Raw genomic sequence first — 18011 nt, 5'->3', positions numbered from 1 at the left:
TCCAAAAAGTATAAAAATCAGGTTAATTTAATGATTGGATGCAGAGTTTCTGAGATATCGCAATATTTGGATCGATTTTACCCCGTATCTCAAAAACTATTCGACCAGTCATTAAATGCACCCGAATTTTGTAGTTTTTGGGTCAAAATTACCTTATATACTGAGTTTTATCGAAATTGGAGACAATACCGAAAAATTAAAATCCATAAAAATTGTGGTGAACAAAAGGGTGGATAAGTGATGGCTATAACGTGATAATCTTTGTTTTTAAAAGAGAAATTACCCAACAACGGTGGTTGGTATCTGCTAGCGGTATTATAATATTTGGTACTGTGAAATAAGAGGCCTGCCGATATCCAAGCAGAAGATGTCTATTGCTTTAGTAGAAGGAGAGCGGAAAAATTGCTAATTCTTTTTTTGCTTTTACTTTATTACCTTTTTTCCACACAAAGCTTATTTTGGATGTGTAAACTAATTTTTTGAAATATTTTTCACAAAAAATTTACTGCAGTTTTTGCAGCATTTTAAGACTAAATACTTATCCGTCAATGATATTTATAATCATACTATATGTTCATGATATATGAATATAAAATATGTATCATAACAGTTATGATATATTTTCCAACCATGTGAAAAATATAGCTTTTGTTTTGTAATGATGAGTTTTCTTTTCCTTATTTCTTTTTTTTTGTTTGAATTATGTATGTTTGTATATATATATGTTATTTCTACATACGACAAGTTAGAGTTTTATAAGATGCAAAAAGTAGTGAAAATAGATGAAAAAAAATTATTTAGTTGAACTGTATTGTAAAAATTCAAATCTTTATGACAACCTGTCAGCTTATTCCATCCATAAACTTTGAAAATTCAACGGAAAAAGTCGAAGTACAGAATAATTATACCAATAATTGTTTAATCCATTTGATTTCTGTTGAATTTAAGAGGTTTTTAACCGACTTCAAACAAAAAAGGAGGAGGTTATCAATTCGACGGTATTTTTTTTATGTGTGTTACCTCACAGAACTTTCGACTGGGTAAACAGATTTTGATCATTCTTAATTTATTTGAAAGCTGGTGCTTTCCGTGTGATCCCATTTCATTTTGGTCCAGTTCTGACAGCGGCATCCATGAGAAAACCATAAAAATCTTAAATTTGCATTAAGTATGCACGACAAGAGGACGAATAATTCAATATCACGTCAACCGATTTCGATGAATATCCATATTTGCGAAATATGGCTTTAGTCAGATCTTATTCATTCAAACAACTATTTCCCCTTTTAAATATTGTAAAATGTAATTGTCAATGAACAGCCAATAGAGGTGTTATTTTAATTGGTTATTTAAATGTAAAATTTGGCATTATCAAGATAATTATAATAGTCTAACACTGATCAAAATTGACAATTTACTTTATAATAGCATTTATCTCTCTAAAATATCTCAAATGATCCAATTTGAGTATTGTGAGTAAACCTACTAAATAATTCTAAATACAAAACCATTTGTATTTCAAATGATTTTATTATTTTACAGAGCTGCATTAAATAGAAATATCTGTCTAGGGTACAAGTCCAAAGAATAAACAAGTGAAAACAAACAATTGGCTGAGTTAATTGTTGAAATACCATGCATAGCCAGTGTTGATTTCTTTATCACACTACACATACAAACATGGGGCACATACATAACTGAAAATCAAGTATAGTACATATTATAAAATTTCCGCCTAATTGGCACCCTCACGCGTAAACAGTGATGTTTACGAAAAAATGTATCAAACAAAAGTTGTTTAATTTTTGATAAGGAATATTTTTTACATTTAATTTTTTGTTCTATCTCTAACGGTTTACAAGATTGGTCCTACGGACCCAAGACCCAATTGACCTATGATACTCATTTACGAACTTGACCTCACTTTTCCTGTCCTGAGTACGCTGTAAAAATTTCAGCTCGATATATTTTTTTGAGTTATCGTGTCCACAGACGGACGGACGGACAACCGGAAATGGACTAATTAGGTGATTTTATGAACACCTATGACAAAATTTTTCTCCTAGCATCATTAATTTTAAGCGTTACAAACTTGGGACTAAGCTTAATATAATATGTATAATTCATATATACATGGTATAAAAACGAGTTATAACTTCCGATTCTGTCGAATCTTAGTGTTCAATGCTCAAGAACTATGCTAAAAATCATAAAATATTAAGAATTGTCTATGCTTAATATTAAAAATTGACTGAATTTCATGTTTTGTGGAACGATTTTCAAGATATTTTCTAAAATCTTGTGTAAAGATGATTTTAAAAAATGGATTTCTGTCATTTATCGGTATTTTTTTTTTGAATACATACTTTTGAAGTTTGAAAATTGGTAAAAAATAGTTTTTTAAGGATTTCTTAAATGAGTATCCGAGTACCTATACAGGTTGGTCCAAGTTAAATCGGCAGGAGTTCATCAAATTATCGATAACCAGAATCGTCAGAAAAGTTCGTGAAATTGATTTTTAGCGGTTTTTTTCTCAAGAAGACTTGATTAATTTACACAGTAACGATAAAAACTTTCAGAATCTCTTTTAAACGCGTGTAACACCACTCTTTTTCAATCGGATAATACAGCTAACATTGACGGACAATGCTTCTCCAATTTTTTTTTAGAACTTTATGCCGTTGAAACCAACTTCTTTGCACAATTTCCCGCAAAAAACGTCCTTTCGTATCGTCTCTTCGTGAAATAGGGTCATGTTTGGAGACTAAATCCAACCCTGCAAACATTACTTCTATTTTACTAAATTAATGAATACATAATTCGTAATCTTTTCACCATCACTGGTAGCAAATGGATCATCATTGATGATAATTCGTGCGTTCTGTTTGTACCCTAAACTATTTATTTTAAGTGTAAGTAAAAAAGGATATTGTTATAACAATTGTAATAACACTATCTTTTTCCATTTCAATCAGTGTTCTAAACTAAGATAAAAAGAACAAATGTAGTTTAATTTGATTCATCAATCCGTGTTATATGCAAACTACAGTAAACAGTGAATTAACCTTAGATCATCTATTACTAGATAGGCCCTTCGTGTACCAAGTATGTACATTTTTGCTTCACCCCTTTTATTTCCAATTTCGATAAAACTCAGTATATGAGAAGTTTTTCACCCAAAAAGTTCAAAAATCGGGTACACTTGATGACTGGTTTAATAGTTTTTGAGAAACGGACTAAAATCGATCCATTTATTGCGATATCCCAGAAACTCTGCATCCAATAATTAAATTAACTAGATTTTTATACCTTTTGGATCAAAATTACTACATCCACCGAGTTTCATCAGATTCCAAAACAAAAACTTTTTTCCGTTTTCTCCATTTTTTCAAACGGGGGAACCCTTTTAACAAATTGCAAAAATTGCAATAAAATTTTTTTTAAATCCAATTTCGATAAAACTGAGTATATAAGACAATTTTGACCAAAAAATTATCAAAATCGGTTGCATTTGATGACTGGTCGAATAATTTTTTAGATACGGATCAAATCGACGCAAAAATTACGTTATCTCTATTTTCGATTTATAAAGAAGCATTCATATCATACCGCTTGGGAGAAAAATGATAATTTTTTGAATATTGTAAATATTGTATATTAAAAAAACCTTGGTAACATTATAAAATACATTGATTTATATTTGTCTATAAAATTATTCACATGAATTTCCCATATACCAAATTCACATCCCCTTTTCAATGTCTAACAGGGTGAATTTCCAAAAATCCCTTCTTATTGCTCACTTACGTTATTCAAGGAACGTGTGTACAAAATTTCAGGCCTCTAGACCAAGCAGTTTCCGATCAATCATCTTGAATTCTTATACATATATAGATTAAAACATGCGCATTAATAATCATGCTCTCGCATTTATTAACCTTCTGAATCTTGTTTGAGAGGTGGTTCTCACTCTGTTGCCACTTCCAGTTAGTATATTTTCAAAGAAACAAAACTCACCCTACATGTTTAGTTTAATGGTTGAATTGAACAGCAATATTATATTATTATTATTTATAATAAACACTCAACTGATAGATTGAATAGAACTCCTGTTTTGTAGTCCTGTATGTTCCCGTTTTTTTGTTATCCCTCTTCTATATATATATATACATTTATACATAATAATAAACTATCAATCTAAATTCGTTTCCTAAATCCTTTGAGATTAAAATCATTTTAATTTATATATTTAAGTAGACATTATTATGTTGTTATAAAGATGTCAAAACATTATTATCAAATTTAATGTAACAGATGATTTGCTTGTCTTTAAAAATATGATGTCCTGTGATTGTAAAATGACTAGAAAAATGATACAAAATAGTATGGGCACTGATGTTAGAATTGGACAAATTAAAAAAACTGAAATAAAAATAATTTTACAGGGACAAGCTTTTGGAACGACCCCAAAATCCGACCATTGTGTTACCTAGGAAACTAAAACTTTTTTAATCGATTCAGCTTGCCATGAATTTTGAGAATATTTTGAAAATAATTTACAATCTGTCAATTTATATGTTTTGTCCCAAAACTTTTTTCATTCAAAAAAATGAGTTGTGAGTCAAATGAAGAAGTTAAACATAATGGAATTAACTTGAAGTAAGAACAAGGAAATTTTATGTTTTGTGATAAGAAATATCTTGATCAAGCCAAATGAAGGTAATGTACGCACATATTGGGTTGACTACTAAATCAGATGTGTGTCTCTTTTAAACAAATATTACAATTAATTACACTAAACCTGCAAGGTAGCGTACCACAAGCCCAAAAAAAAGCACAAAATTTTTTGCAAATTTTACACTGCAAATTTTAAAAAATTTCACTGCAAATTTTAAAAGTATAGTAGACAGAAGAAAAAAGCACAAAACGATCAAAGCAAATCTGAGTAAAAAAGTAAGCGCTACGTTCGCAACCCTAGCTGATTTCCAACAGCGCCGCATTTATAACATTTGTGACCCGTAGGAAGATTTTTGGTGGAGACTTCCGTACCGTAAGCAGAGGTGAATTTTCGAATTTTGATGGAGGCACTTTCCTGCGAAGGGCTGTAGGAAATCGCCCTGGTTGCCTTTATGGTAATTGCTGCATTGTGTTTCAGTAGCGAAGGGCAAGCCAAGAACAAAAGGCGGGTTGGTTTTGGTTTTACAAGTCTTATAATCATAGATAAAATTGTGAATGTGTGATGCCCTGACAAGCAACTCAGTATATACAGGATATAAAATCAATTCAGCTAGTCTTTGTATACTTTTTTCTTCCTTTTATATAATAAATTTCAAGAGAATTTATTGGGAGGTAATGATCATGTAAATTTTAACAAAAAAAAAGAGAAAAAATTACATTGTATATTTAATATATAAAAATACATCATATAGAACACGTTATATATGCATATTATACAAATAAATACAAGTAAAAGTTATATATTATATATAGAAGATAGGGTTATATATTTATTTTATACACTTACTTTATTATTATTACTATAATTATTAAGTTATGTAACATATTTTAACCCTTAATTTAAATATTACATTATATTATATTTATTATAAAATCATATTAGCTGGAAGGGATGCCCTACCAACGAAGTTAAAGAGTTAAATAAATTTAATAATTACTACAATGCTTATCATATTTATAAACATATAACAGTCAGACCGGCAGGGTATGATGTTTTAAGGAAAGGGTTTTTTTGTGTTATTGTTAATTTTATACGGATATACATTTTGTTTTTTTATAGAAATATAAAAACAAGAAAAATATTCTATTCAAATTATTAGCTGAAATGAAACCTTATTTAGGAATATTATTTAAAAAAATAAAGGGAAAATCTTGAAAAATCACAGATGTTTTACAATCATCCATTTGAATATGAAGTCAAAAACGTAAAAAATAAAGGCAAATATTGCAAAATAAGCAACATAAGCAAAAAATGAACGTATATACAAGCAAAATGACCAATTACTTGAATCGCAAATACTTTTCTACATCTAATACAAAGTAGCAGCAAAAACTGCTTAATTTTCAACATGTCTCGGAAAAGCCAGAAAGTTTGAACTGCTCAAAGATGAAAATACAAGACTCTTTAAGACGATTCCATATTATAAGTTCAACTCATTTCCATTGATTGTAACGTGTATTACCTATGACAAAGTGGTCCTTCGTCCCGGATCAAGTGGAGTAAGAAACTATGGCTAAAAACTAAATAAATCTTCAGCTTTTTTGACAATAGTGAACTAAAATTTACATGTAATCGAATTTTTACCATACGATTCACAAAGAGAAGAAGTAGTATTTACAGGAAGAAATTAACATCACAAGAAGACAATTTGGTTTTGATCGACACATAATATTTCTTTTTCTCATCCACTCCCGATAATATCTTCACCAGATTTTCAAACGTTGTAAATTCTATTCATCATTTTTCTTTGCTTAAATGTCGAAAATGGTATAAGAATTTGATTCGTAAAGGGGCTTTTGCAATTTCCCAACTCTTAAAAACTTTGTGAATATGATAATTACATATTATAATAAGACATTGACTATTATAAAGTGGTCCTCCGTGCCGGATCAAGGGATTAAAGGACTCTTGAAGCAGGACTTTATATCTGATAAGTGATATTTCTATTAAAACTAAATAAATCCTCAGATTTTGACAATATTGTAGGGAACATTAACCCATAAAAAAAGATGTGTTTTAAGTTTGCCCGCTATGTGTGCCTGCCTGTCAGTCTGTGGCATCGTAGTGAATAAAAAAATTTACCGATTTGGATTTTTTTGTTTCGTTTGAAAGATAATTCAATGGGGAGTGTTCTTAGCTATGTTTCAAATGCGAGTTTTGGATTCCATACCCGAAGCAACCAAAAAATAGGCAATGGTCCTCAAAATCGGTTCAGTCAAGAGAAAGCTTTAACGAAAATGGTAATTTAATGGAAATTGTTCTCAGATACGCTTCAAGTGCTAGTTTAGGGTTCAGTAACCGAAAAATTTCTCAGGGGTTTTTTTAAATTTTGTAAATTTTATTTGTTCTTGTTTGAAAATAAAAAAGGAAAAATCTAATCAATTTTCTAACAGCGACGTAAAAAAAGTAATTACTATATTAAACTCAAAAACTAAATACAACAATAACTCAAAAATCACTTTTGGGATTTCAATATTTTTATGCTTCATTGAACGAAATCACTCACAAAGTGAAAAGATATGTACTTCAAATAACCAAGCCAACCCAAGAATGAATTAAAAACAAACTATTATTATTTTTAAAGATAAATTAAAATATTATTACATATGCTGAACAATGCCAGATCAGACAGAAAGCATCATCAAAGGAAGAAACATGAAAAGTTAAAATCAAAATTTCCAACGCATTAATTTTTCATATATTTACTAAACGTAATTGGTCAAGCGTTACCATCCAACCTATGTAGTTTTGTGGTTGAATATATTGTGATGTGATGGTCCCTAAAGGATAATATTAGTCTATTAAGGCTTTAACACATTCCATCTACATATACATACCCTTCTGTTCAGTTCATCATCACTCCTGGTTTACTTTGGTTTAAAGGGATGTGCCCATCTGTTAATTTTTGCACCCTCATGTTTCGTATTTAGTGTTTTTGCTTTTTTGTAGTAGATATAGAGTCATGTGATGATTATTGATTTATATCTGTAAATATATTTAGATTTTAATATGTTTGGAGTGAATGTTTTATAGTAAATAACTAATTTAGGAAAAAAAAACATAAATAGATTAATTTTTGGGAGGAATAAACATTGTCTAAATGATAACAATTTCATACTTAATTATCGAAAATTGGTTGTGATGAATAAATTGGAGAGTGATATTAATTATTTCTGAAACAGGTGCAGCTATTACTTTAATGAGTAAAGACGCTTAGCATGAATCTAAGAGGCCCGGATTCGAATCCTGATGTGTGTGGATTTTTATCAATTCTCGACAAATTTGTCTTTATAGTATACGCTATTTGTATCATTATAAACATAATTAATAATCGAAAGACTTTGACGTTTAAATTTGTATACTCAATTAAGTAAACAAACATAAATAGTAAATAAATTGATAATTATAAGCATCATGTAGTTATCTTTTTCTAATTCACAAAAGACAAGCTTGAGAGAGTCAAGCATAAAATATAAAATCAAAATGTTTGCTGTTTTTATTGAAATCATATCGAAAACTATTTACATGCACGGCTATTTACAGTTCTTACAAAATTTAACACGCGTTATCCTTTAATTTTCGCCTTCAAAATTTATCCATACTTCACTTAAAGTTTTAGGATAATACATCTTAACTTCGAATACTAAATGTCATTTTTTGAAACAAATACGCTATTACCCGCTAGAAGTTACAAAAAATAACAAAACTATTTTCTACATTTTAGTTCAATAAAAGCTACAAAATAATCTTGACTTACATTTTTTTATTTTTTTATTTTTTAGGCCTACTTATAACGACTCATTTACTGTTTGGCGTCGTTAGTGACTTTCCAAAAAGACAATGTTTGTTTTATTTATTTTAAGCGCAAGATAGTTTTTGTTCATTTCTGTCAAAAGACATTGAATTTATTGAAACGGAATATACTTAAACGTAAAGTCGATCATCTTCCTTTACTCTTGTTTATCTGGTTCGAAGGACCAAATTTTAATAGATTCAATTCATGATTTTTACAATCCATGTGGAATAAGTTAGCTAATTGATGACTGCATACTAATTATAGTACTTTTAAATTCGAAAAAACTAAATGAATTCTATGATAGAACCTAGAATTGGAAAAATAAATGTAGGAAAACTAATAATATGAGTTACATGTGACAGGGGGTGAAATAAGGAGTTGGAGTTTTCTGCCAGCCGAGAGTGTGAATCGTGAGGCTCACAAAACTTAAGTGGCTTCAAAAATGGGAAAAAAAAGTTTATCCACGAGAGAAATTTTTTATTCTTTTTTCATTCTAATCAATACTAGAGTACTTTTCAATGGAAATAAAACCCGCAGTTTGATATCTTTAAAACACTTAAATGTAAATCAATAAGAAAATATCTACAATAATTAACTGAACGTATTAAAAATATTTGTTACGAATTTCTCCATTATTTTATACTTTTTTTGTTTCTTAATGTTTTATTTTTTTTATTTGTTTTTTTATTCACACTCTTAACTTTTATATGATACCTTCTACAGTCAGCTACTTTCACGATACTACAAAGTAATCGTTAAGAAAAGAATAACCTACCAACCAACCAACTGTATTGGTCATGGAATGAGTGATAGTAGAATTAGAATCGAAAACAACTTCTATTTAAAGCCACCTTCACATTTGTATAAATTGCTGGAGTTTCTTTTGTAATACAATTAAAAAGTAATTCTCAAAATATGGACAGTGACGTCAATTGAGTGATTCAAATAGATCCGGCCCGGATGAATTCAAATCAAGATCTACTTACTAGGATTCCACTAAGGTTATTTTGATCCGATCCTGACTTTAAAATCCTTAATTACTTTTTATTCATCCGGCCCTGATCCATCCCAAATTCAATTTTCCATGTAGGAACTGCCGTATTGCCACCAGACCCGGCCCGGGACAACTTCCGGCCTGCATGATTTGCATTTCTACTCGGGAAGCAGTAAATTTGGCCGACACCAGTAGGTTTAAAAAACAGGAATATGGAATAACTAGACCAAAAAAAAAAATTTAATTGATTTAATTTTTAAGGGACAAGATTTTATTTTACTAAAAAGTAGAAAATAGTTTTTCTTATGAGTAACTCATACCTGCCCGTTAGAAAACTTGAAGGGGTTTTGACTTACCTTTTACTGCTTGACGTCATTAGTTTAATTTTCCAATAGACAGTTTTCGGATTATCCATTTTAAGCGCAAGATATTTTATGTTCATTTCTGTAAAAATACGGAAATACACACGCATTATATTGAATGAAACGGAATATACTTAAACACGAAGTTATCTCTCTTCTTTTACACTCATAGATCCGGCACGAAGGACCAAATTTTTAATATAATATAATTCCTTTCTTTAAAAAATGGACAAAATGGACATTCTTTATTCTAGAAAATTATTGTTGACCGAAAACTGGAAAAGCTACTTTATGCATCAACAAATTTTTGTTTCTATCCCCGAACAAGAATAATATAAAAATCTACCTAATATTAACGTAGCTTAAAGCTATAAAGTATAAAAGATGAGGTTGAAACCAAAACCAATACAAATGTAAGATGGAGTGTTGGATGGAAGGGGATTCAAGTAGAGGAGGGTTTGTAGTAAGTTTTATTTTATTTTTTCTTGTTGTTGTTGGTTGAACTGTAAGTGAGAAAGTAAGGTTAGTTAATGTAATTACCAATGAATATCATCGTATGAACTGACTGACTGACTTGATGGACTGACTATATGTTCGTACTTCGTATTACGTAGGAAGTATAAAATTCTTTTTCTTCAACCACTAAACAAAAAACCTGTGAGTCTGGTGGTAAATATAACAGTTTTATAACAAACTCCTTACATGCCTGTTAAAATAAGTATAAAAGAATTGAAACTCAATAACGAGTTTTTCTTCTTTATGTCTTAGAATACCGTACCACTACCGTACGAAGAAAAAGCATTAAATTTGAACGAATTCTAAGAACATTCGGCTAGGGAACAGTAGGTGAATAAAGCTATATTGAGGGGTAGAAGTTCTGAAAGAAAAAAAGAGTTTTCCTTCAGGAAAAAGGATCGAATAAAAATAGGAGATCCATGACCTGGTTAGGCTAACGACTTGGTTATTAAAACCTCATGGACATCTTTCGAAAGAGGGTAGAATATGTTAGCTCAACCTAAGTTTTTGGATAAATTTCTCTCAGGACTTCTTTCAGGATCAGTTAGGTTAGATTGGCCGCCCTGGGGTGAGGCACACTTAAACCATAAAGTCCTTTGTGATACCAAAAAGGTAAGATGGTCCACCCCCGATCAATGTTCCATGGTGCCTTTGGAACTCGTTAAGAATAGCAGGAATGCTTTGATGTCAACATACTTCAGATGGCAAATTTGGATAGTGACACAGAAGATGAGACATCGTTTCGTCATCCTACTATGATAGCTTCTGCAAGAATCGTGGTGCACTAGTAGGCCCAACCGTTCAGTGTGCCTGCCGCCACAACAGTTTTGCTGATAGAGGAGAAACATCAACGATTGTATTCCAACCATATCTGTTTTTTCCTATTCAGAAGCAGTTTGCAAAAGGAACTTCCTGTCTAGTGGTGCTTGTGTCCGATAGCCTTGTGTCATTTTTTGCATTTGTTCCGCCAGTTCATGTAAGTACGTTCGGCAGTCATGTGTAACCTTATTATTCACAGATCGGTACGGTAAATATTTTTCTCAAACAATTTTCGCAACATACAGAACCATTCAATTTGAAAAATATCTGCAAACTCTACCGAATTTTTTTAACTTTTTTTTCTTTTCTCCACCTTTATCGTCTTGTTCGCCGTCCGTGTGGATTTGTTTTCTGTAAATGCTGTTGTATACGTTCAAAATTAAAAGCTTTCTTTTATTACCTACCTTCTTCTATCTTAAAAATTTTTTTTTCTTGTTCTTCACAAAGTATTCTACACTAGCTAATTTTTAAGAAACAATTTTTATTGAATACCTTTTCTAGTATTCCGTATCAAAATATATCAGCGACAGAGAATTTTGCTACTGTTACATTTATAAGTAATGATTTTATTGACTTAATTTTTATTTGAAATAGTAAAAAGGTTGTATTACTTCTGAAAATCGAACTATAATCGATTTTAAAAATGGACTCAAAGATATTCAAAATAGATATTTCCATTTAAAACTCAACACTGGTGTTTTACGTGAATATCGGATCGTTCTGATCAAAAGTCCTCAAGGCCACAAAATTTTCAAACTAGTAGTTTTCGTGCGACGGGCTATATAAGGGTAGTATAGCTCGAAAAACAGTAAATAAATTGTGACCGTCAGGGCTTTTGATCAGAACGATCCAAAGGACATTTTGGCGGTTTTAAAATGTAACAGGAAGCTATTTTCCTAATCATATAGGTACTTTAAATATAATAAATGTGTAGCTTTGATCGCCCGTCGATCGAAACCTACTCAAAAACTTGTAGTCATACACTAATAATAAAATTTTTTTTTATTATTTAAAATTATTTATTGTATTATAGTATGTACTACCAAAAACCAAATAAAAATTCAATGAATAAAACATTTTTTTTTTTCAAAATTATTTAACCAGACAATCACAGTTTCATCTTTCCAAAAAATGATTCTTGATCTTTTACTAGCCGATCAGATGATGTTTAAAAATACAATAGAATATACCGTACGTATTTTTTGCATTAATTAAATCAAAATAAAGTTAAAATATTTCCATAACCCATGATCGATGGTCGATCGTCGGTACCTTACACACAAAATAGTTTGAAAAAAAAATTCTAACTAATATAGGTACTTTAGAATAAATATTTATAATAATAACGTTCTCGTCGGTTCGTGTTGGATTATTTGCACACCAGGGTGTCACTGTTTACATATTTTAACAATATAATATCTACACAACAAAGGATTTATGTTACAATTAATAACAATAGGAAGATGATGCTTGTATGTATGTATATATTATATCTTCTTCACTACATGATATTAATATTATAAATAAACAATAATCACTTTGATAACAGGAGCAACAAGCTATTATATAATACCTGGATTGAATGAATGGGATGGAATGGTTGCTTGACTAAACAAAATTCAAATTATTGACGTAATATATATTATTCGTAGTCATTATTATTTATGATCTATAGGTACAGGATATTTCTTAAATGGTGTAGTTGGTATGAGCAAGACAACACTTAACAAAAACCGGCATTTTGAAAGCTATGTATTCTATTCTAACCATAATGATAAAGCACCAAAAATTACTATTTACTCTAAACTTCGAAAATAATTTCAGGTGGTTTGTCAGTAGCGATAATATCCCTAAATCTTAACTAACATTATAAATGTGAAAGTAAGTCTGTCTATCTATTACGTTTTCACTCCTTAACCGCCTAAACCAATTTTGATGATTTCTGGATAGATTGAAATACTGCGAAATGACATGGGATACTTTTGTCGTGAAAATAAAACTTGAAGGGGGTAAATAGACGATGAAAGCTTGTATGTGGAACCATTCCGTACTCAAGTTAGGGTTAGATTATTCACAATATTATAGCTTATATACTAGAATGGAGCATACGCTACAAGTAACTAATTTTTTAGAAATAGAAAAAAGCCTTAAAACTACCCTTTCCACTACTATTCCTTCTAGATAGGTAGGATTTTTTTCCATTCCATGCATAATAAAGTCAAATTAACAAAATAATTCGAAAATTTTAAAAGTTACGTTGTACTCTCGAAAATAGAGAAAACACCCCCAAAACTACCTTGTTTTTTCTTCTATTTATTCTAGAAACATGTGGTTAGTGCTTTCGATATCAAATTGATCATAAAAATGGGAAACTTTAAAATTTTCACTGCAAACCATTTCCCCTCTTGGTTTTTTATTTGCTTTTTTTACAGTATAGGCTGTTTAAGCGAGCAAATACGAGGTACGCTCTCTAACTGAATCACTAATATTTAAGTGGATTGGTGATTCACTAAATGAATCATTTAGTGAATTAATTAAAAAGAATCATTATCGCAGCCATCCTTAATTTTGAGCGCCATTTATATTAATTCAAAACTGAAAATGCGTCATAGATTGCATATCTTGCCTACTTTTTCGTGTTCATGCGATATCTTCCTCAATTCTTTATATATTTCGATGATTTGCCTATCATTTTCAAGCTTGTCGTGCCGGATCCATAACATACCATAGACTCGTGGTCTAAAAATGAACCTCTTAGGAAAAAACCGGCTTGAAAAATAATTTTAACATTTAATTTTCTCTATTATGTAATGCGTATATCATATTTGTAATAAAATTGTCTATAAATAAAAAAGTCAATTACTATTCATATATTACTATTCAGCCTGTATCTACGGGTGTCTACCGCACTTCTGAATAATGCACAGGTCGAGCTAGTAATATTGAGTTCATTGTTTTGCAGGACAGATTATTACACTTTTACGATAGATAGTTCCACAGTGCTTTTTATTCCTACTAAGGAAAACAAATGTATCAAAAGGAACTATCCTTGAAATTTTCTCAAACTCTGTGTACATACAATAGTTAGCTAAATTATAGTCAATGAGTCTTGTGTGATTAAATTCACTCATGTTTTTTTTATTTTTTGTATATTTTAAGTATTATATCAACTGATCCAATTTCAGGTAGCGATTACCTTTTTAAGTTCATTCAACCATTATATCTTTAATTTGGATACAGAATTCGGCTATTATTATATCTGTATATGCATAACATTTCACATTTCACCCTGGGAGTGATAATAATACAAATATATATATAACAGTGATTTTTTCGCAAATTGTATTTTTTAAATAAATTTTTTATTATTTCGGTTGAAAAAATATTTTTTATTGTGCATAGTTTCTACAAAACGTTACAGTTATTTTTAAAATATAATTAAAATTTTTTGATAATATTTTTGAGACTTTATTGCATGAACAATTCTTAAGGAAAATGACCCCAATCATTTTGTGATATCAAAAATTTCTTGGTTGAAAAACTTGATAATGAATCATTTTCAACTGAATGTATGTGATAAGTTTAATTTAATTGGGATTCAATATTTCGAAAACGTTTCACTATCGATCTTTGAGACTATTTAGACATTTTATATAAGAATTTTAAGAAGAATCTTTTCCACCAAACGTCACAGGAATCATTTTTTTCAACGGGTATTGCCCACATTATACTTTCTACACTTGTTAAAAAAATTTATTACCGAATGAAATTTGATACGGTTTTCGATAACAATAATTAGGCTGGCATAAATGTATTTCTATAATCAGCAATTAGCACCTTATCAAATAGAAAAGGTCATAGCAGAGATGAAAAAATTGTTTTAAAAAGATGAATATTTTGCTTTCAAAAATAATTTTATTGACTTTTACTATTAATTTGGTATTTGTAGGAATAGACGGTAAGAATTTGTAATTAATCTATTCAAAAACTTTTAGCCCGATTGGGGAAACTCCCAACGTCAGTAAATATTGGATCAAATAAAACTGGAGATAGTTATTCAAATTTTTCTGAACATATTTCATTCCAGCTATTTTATGTAATTATGTATTATGACTAGAGGTTGCCAATTTTTGATTTCCCGGATTTCACTACTTTGTAGCAGGAGCTCGGTTGTCCTGATTGTCTACTCTCTGGATCCGCGTTAAACCTCAAAATTCTCTTTTTTACAATAAACAAGTTTTCATTTCGGCTGGCGTTTTTATATATTTTTGGTTAGGGGGGATTACTTTGGTGATGTCTTTGTTTGCTGTTGCCTTTTTATTATTTATAATAGTGTTTTATACATAGCGCATATCTCATTTGTAAAAATTGAGCTTCCACATGTTTATGGTGGCAAAACTGAAAAAGTAATCGATGGATTGACTGAATCTCACGGGAACAAATAATTAAAAATACCTAAAAAAAAAATTAATAAAAGTCATATAATATTAAAGAAAATGCCAAATGTGTTTCTAGACAATTTTGATTTACTCCCCTGATAATTATTATCAGATTACAGGCAACAGCAAAATGTGACTGGGCCTAGCTAGTACGATAATAACTTCATTATTCCAGAGTTTTAAGTTTTCCCTTCTGTCGGGAGTCCTAATGACAGCTTAACTTTTTTTTTCCTTTTTAAAATAATGTTTTAATTTAATAGCTGGTAAAAAACCAAGAATTTACTATGGAGAAAATGCAGACATTAAAGATTATCCATACATGGCAATAGTGGGAAGTAAAATTCATACCGATAACTCAAGTCGTTGCGGTGGAACAATTATTCATCGTAAATTTGTTGTAACAGCCGCTAGATGCATTTCAAAATGTACATGTATCGAAGAAGCTGCAAATCGAAAAAAAATCGTTAAATGTGTGAGATATAGTTGTAAACTAGTCGAGCCAGGCACAATTTGGGTGCGAGCTGGTTCAACATTTGGTCATCAGAGGGCAATACAGAACGATGAGGCCAGCAAATTAATATATCATCCTTTGTATGATGGTAAACATCGTTTTGATGTGGGATTAATTAAGGTAAAAGAGTCAATTTCTTAAATACTCGATGAATAAGAGGTAAGAGAAGTAAAGGATTTTTTAAAGGCTCCCTAGTTGCGCCTTTTATGCTTTATAAGTATTTAAAAGTAAAAATCTTTGAGAGTATAATTATGTTTAATAAAAAATTTGTTTTTAAAATTTCCAGTTAAAGAATGCAATTGATATCCCGTATACAAAAGCCTTACCGCTTAAGCTACCCAGACCAAGAGATGTTATAAATTCAACCGCTACGGCATTTACCCTGGGGTGGGGTTTGGTACGTATTTCAACAAAAGACTTTTTTTGAGGATACAAGAACACTGAAAACTTTTTTTATCTCATCATACTTTCAAAATTTCGTCTATTGTTTCGATATAACACATTGTCACAAAATGATTTTGAAATCAGTAATTTTCGCAGATTTTTCTCGAGATTGTGATGTAGTAAACCCAGTAAGCCTTCCTGAAATCAAATTGATTGTCTCGTACAGTAGGTATAATGCTCGTTTAACCTTAAAATCGTTTCTAAAATAACTGTCCAATTTTAGACAGACAAACCAACAAATAATGTATTGCAAAAAGCCAATTTGGAAATTTTATCAAATGACCAATGTGAATGGCATATGAATTTAACTGAATCACCATTGGAAGATAGTCATGTATGTGCAGGAGACAGTGGTGGAATTTGTTTTGGGGATGCTGGTGCCCCATTGATCTATGATAATAAATTACATGGAATTGCAACATTTCCAATAAGTGTGGATTGTGAATCTGAAATGCCATCGTTATTTTTAAGATTACCGCTTGTACTCGATTGGCTCGCATATGCTTTGATTTATTTATAATACGGAAGGGAAATTTGAGGTTAATCTTGTAAAATATTTAATAAAGATTTAAGGTAACTTGACTGCTAATTACTAATAAATTTTACGAGATTTTACGATTTTTTAAGGGATACCCTTAAAAAAAATCTATTGTTTTTTTCTTATCTTCATAGAAACCATTTTTTTGGGTTATTTTGACCCAAATATTACAAAAATTGCGTCTATGCCAGATCTATGTATTCCAAAATATTAGCCTGCCAATTTTTTTTTATTCGAGTTTCACGTCAGTATCTTGAAAATCATAAATTTGAATGTCCTTTAATGATCATAAATTTGATTGTCCATGCTTACGAGACGATTTCTACCAGTTTTCTCACCACAGCAAGTCGTGTTAAGAAACTTCGTTCCAAAAATTAACGGTCTTTGTTCCAATAACCACGAAGTGAAGCTGCAAGTAAAAGTTCTGTATATTGTAGAAACCGTGAGAAATGAAAAATATCCACAAATATTATTCTAAATAAACTTTTATTCACAATATTTTCAAAAGTGCATACATAATAGTTATACTTGTAATAATTATTGAATATAATAAATAATAACTACTTATTTTATATTTGAAGTACTTTTTATAAGTACCGCACGCACCACTTAAGGGTTAATGTTTTGATTTTTGAAAATGTATACTTTTATATAAAGAGCTCTTATAGCTAAAGTTTATAACAATTGAAATTTATTACTTTTGTTTAAATAATGAAGTAGTCTTAAAAAAGTAGTCTAACAAAAACCGCAATCAGTTTTACGATCGTTCTAATGTTTAAGGGTCCTAGATCATGCGTCTGTGTGTTATTCACATTCAGAGGACATTGCCAATACTTTAAAATTTGATGCTTTAC

The 18011-nt window shown here is 30.2% G+C and overlaps 1 protein-coding gene across 1 annotated transcript; it reads left to right on the top strand.

The window, feature by feature from the left end:
- Window positions 1–15065: 15065 nt before the first annotated feature.
- On the top strand, window positions 15066–17139 carry LOC123290441 (serine protease 28-like). Its single transcript, XM_044870616.1, has 4 exons — window positions 15066–15183; window positions 15925–16295; window positions 16462–16572; window positions 16843–17139. Exons 1-4 carry the CDS (start codon window positions 15114–15116, stop codon window positions 17137–17139), a joined length of 849 nt encoding a protein of 282 aa, XP_044726551.1. The 5' UTR covers window positions 15066–15113.
- Window positions 17140–18011: the final 872 nt, after the last annotated feature.

This window comes from Chrysoperla carnea, chromosome 1 (genome assembly GCF_905475395.1).
Source record: "Chrysoperla carnea chromosome 1, inChrCarn1.1, whole genome shotgun sequence".
NCBI lineage: Eukaryota > Metazoa > Arthropoda > Insecta > Neuroptera > Chrysopidae > Chrysoperla > Chrysoperla carnea.
Note: the sequence above shows the minus strand (reverse complement) of the source record. Positions and strands in the feature narration are given on the sequence as shown.

Coding starts and splice junctions, on each gene's coding strand:
- LOC123290441 (XM_044870616.1), top strand. CDS start 15,114: ATGAATATTTTGCTTTCAAAAATAATTTTATTGACTTTTACTATTAAT. Junction 15,184..15,924: donor GGTATTTGTAGGAATAGACG/GTAAGAATTTGT, acceptor TTAATTTAATAG/CTGGTAAAAAACCAAGAATT. Junction 16,296..16,461: donor TTGATGTGGGATTAATTAAG/GTAAAAGAGTCA, acceptor TAAAATTTCCAG/TTAAAGAATGCAATTGATAT.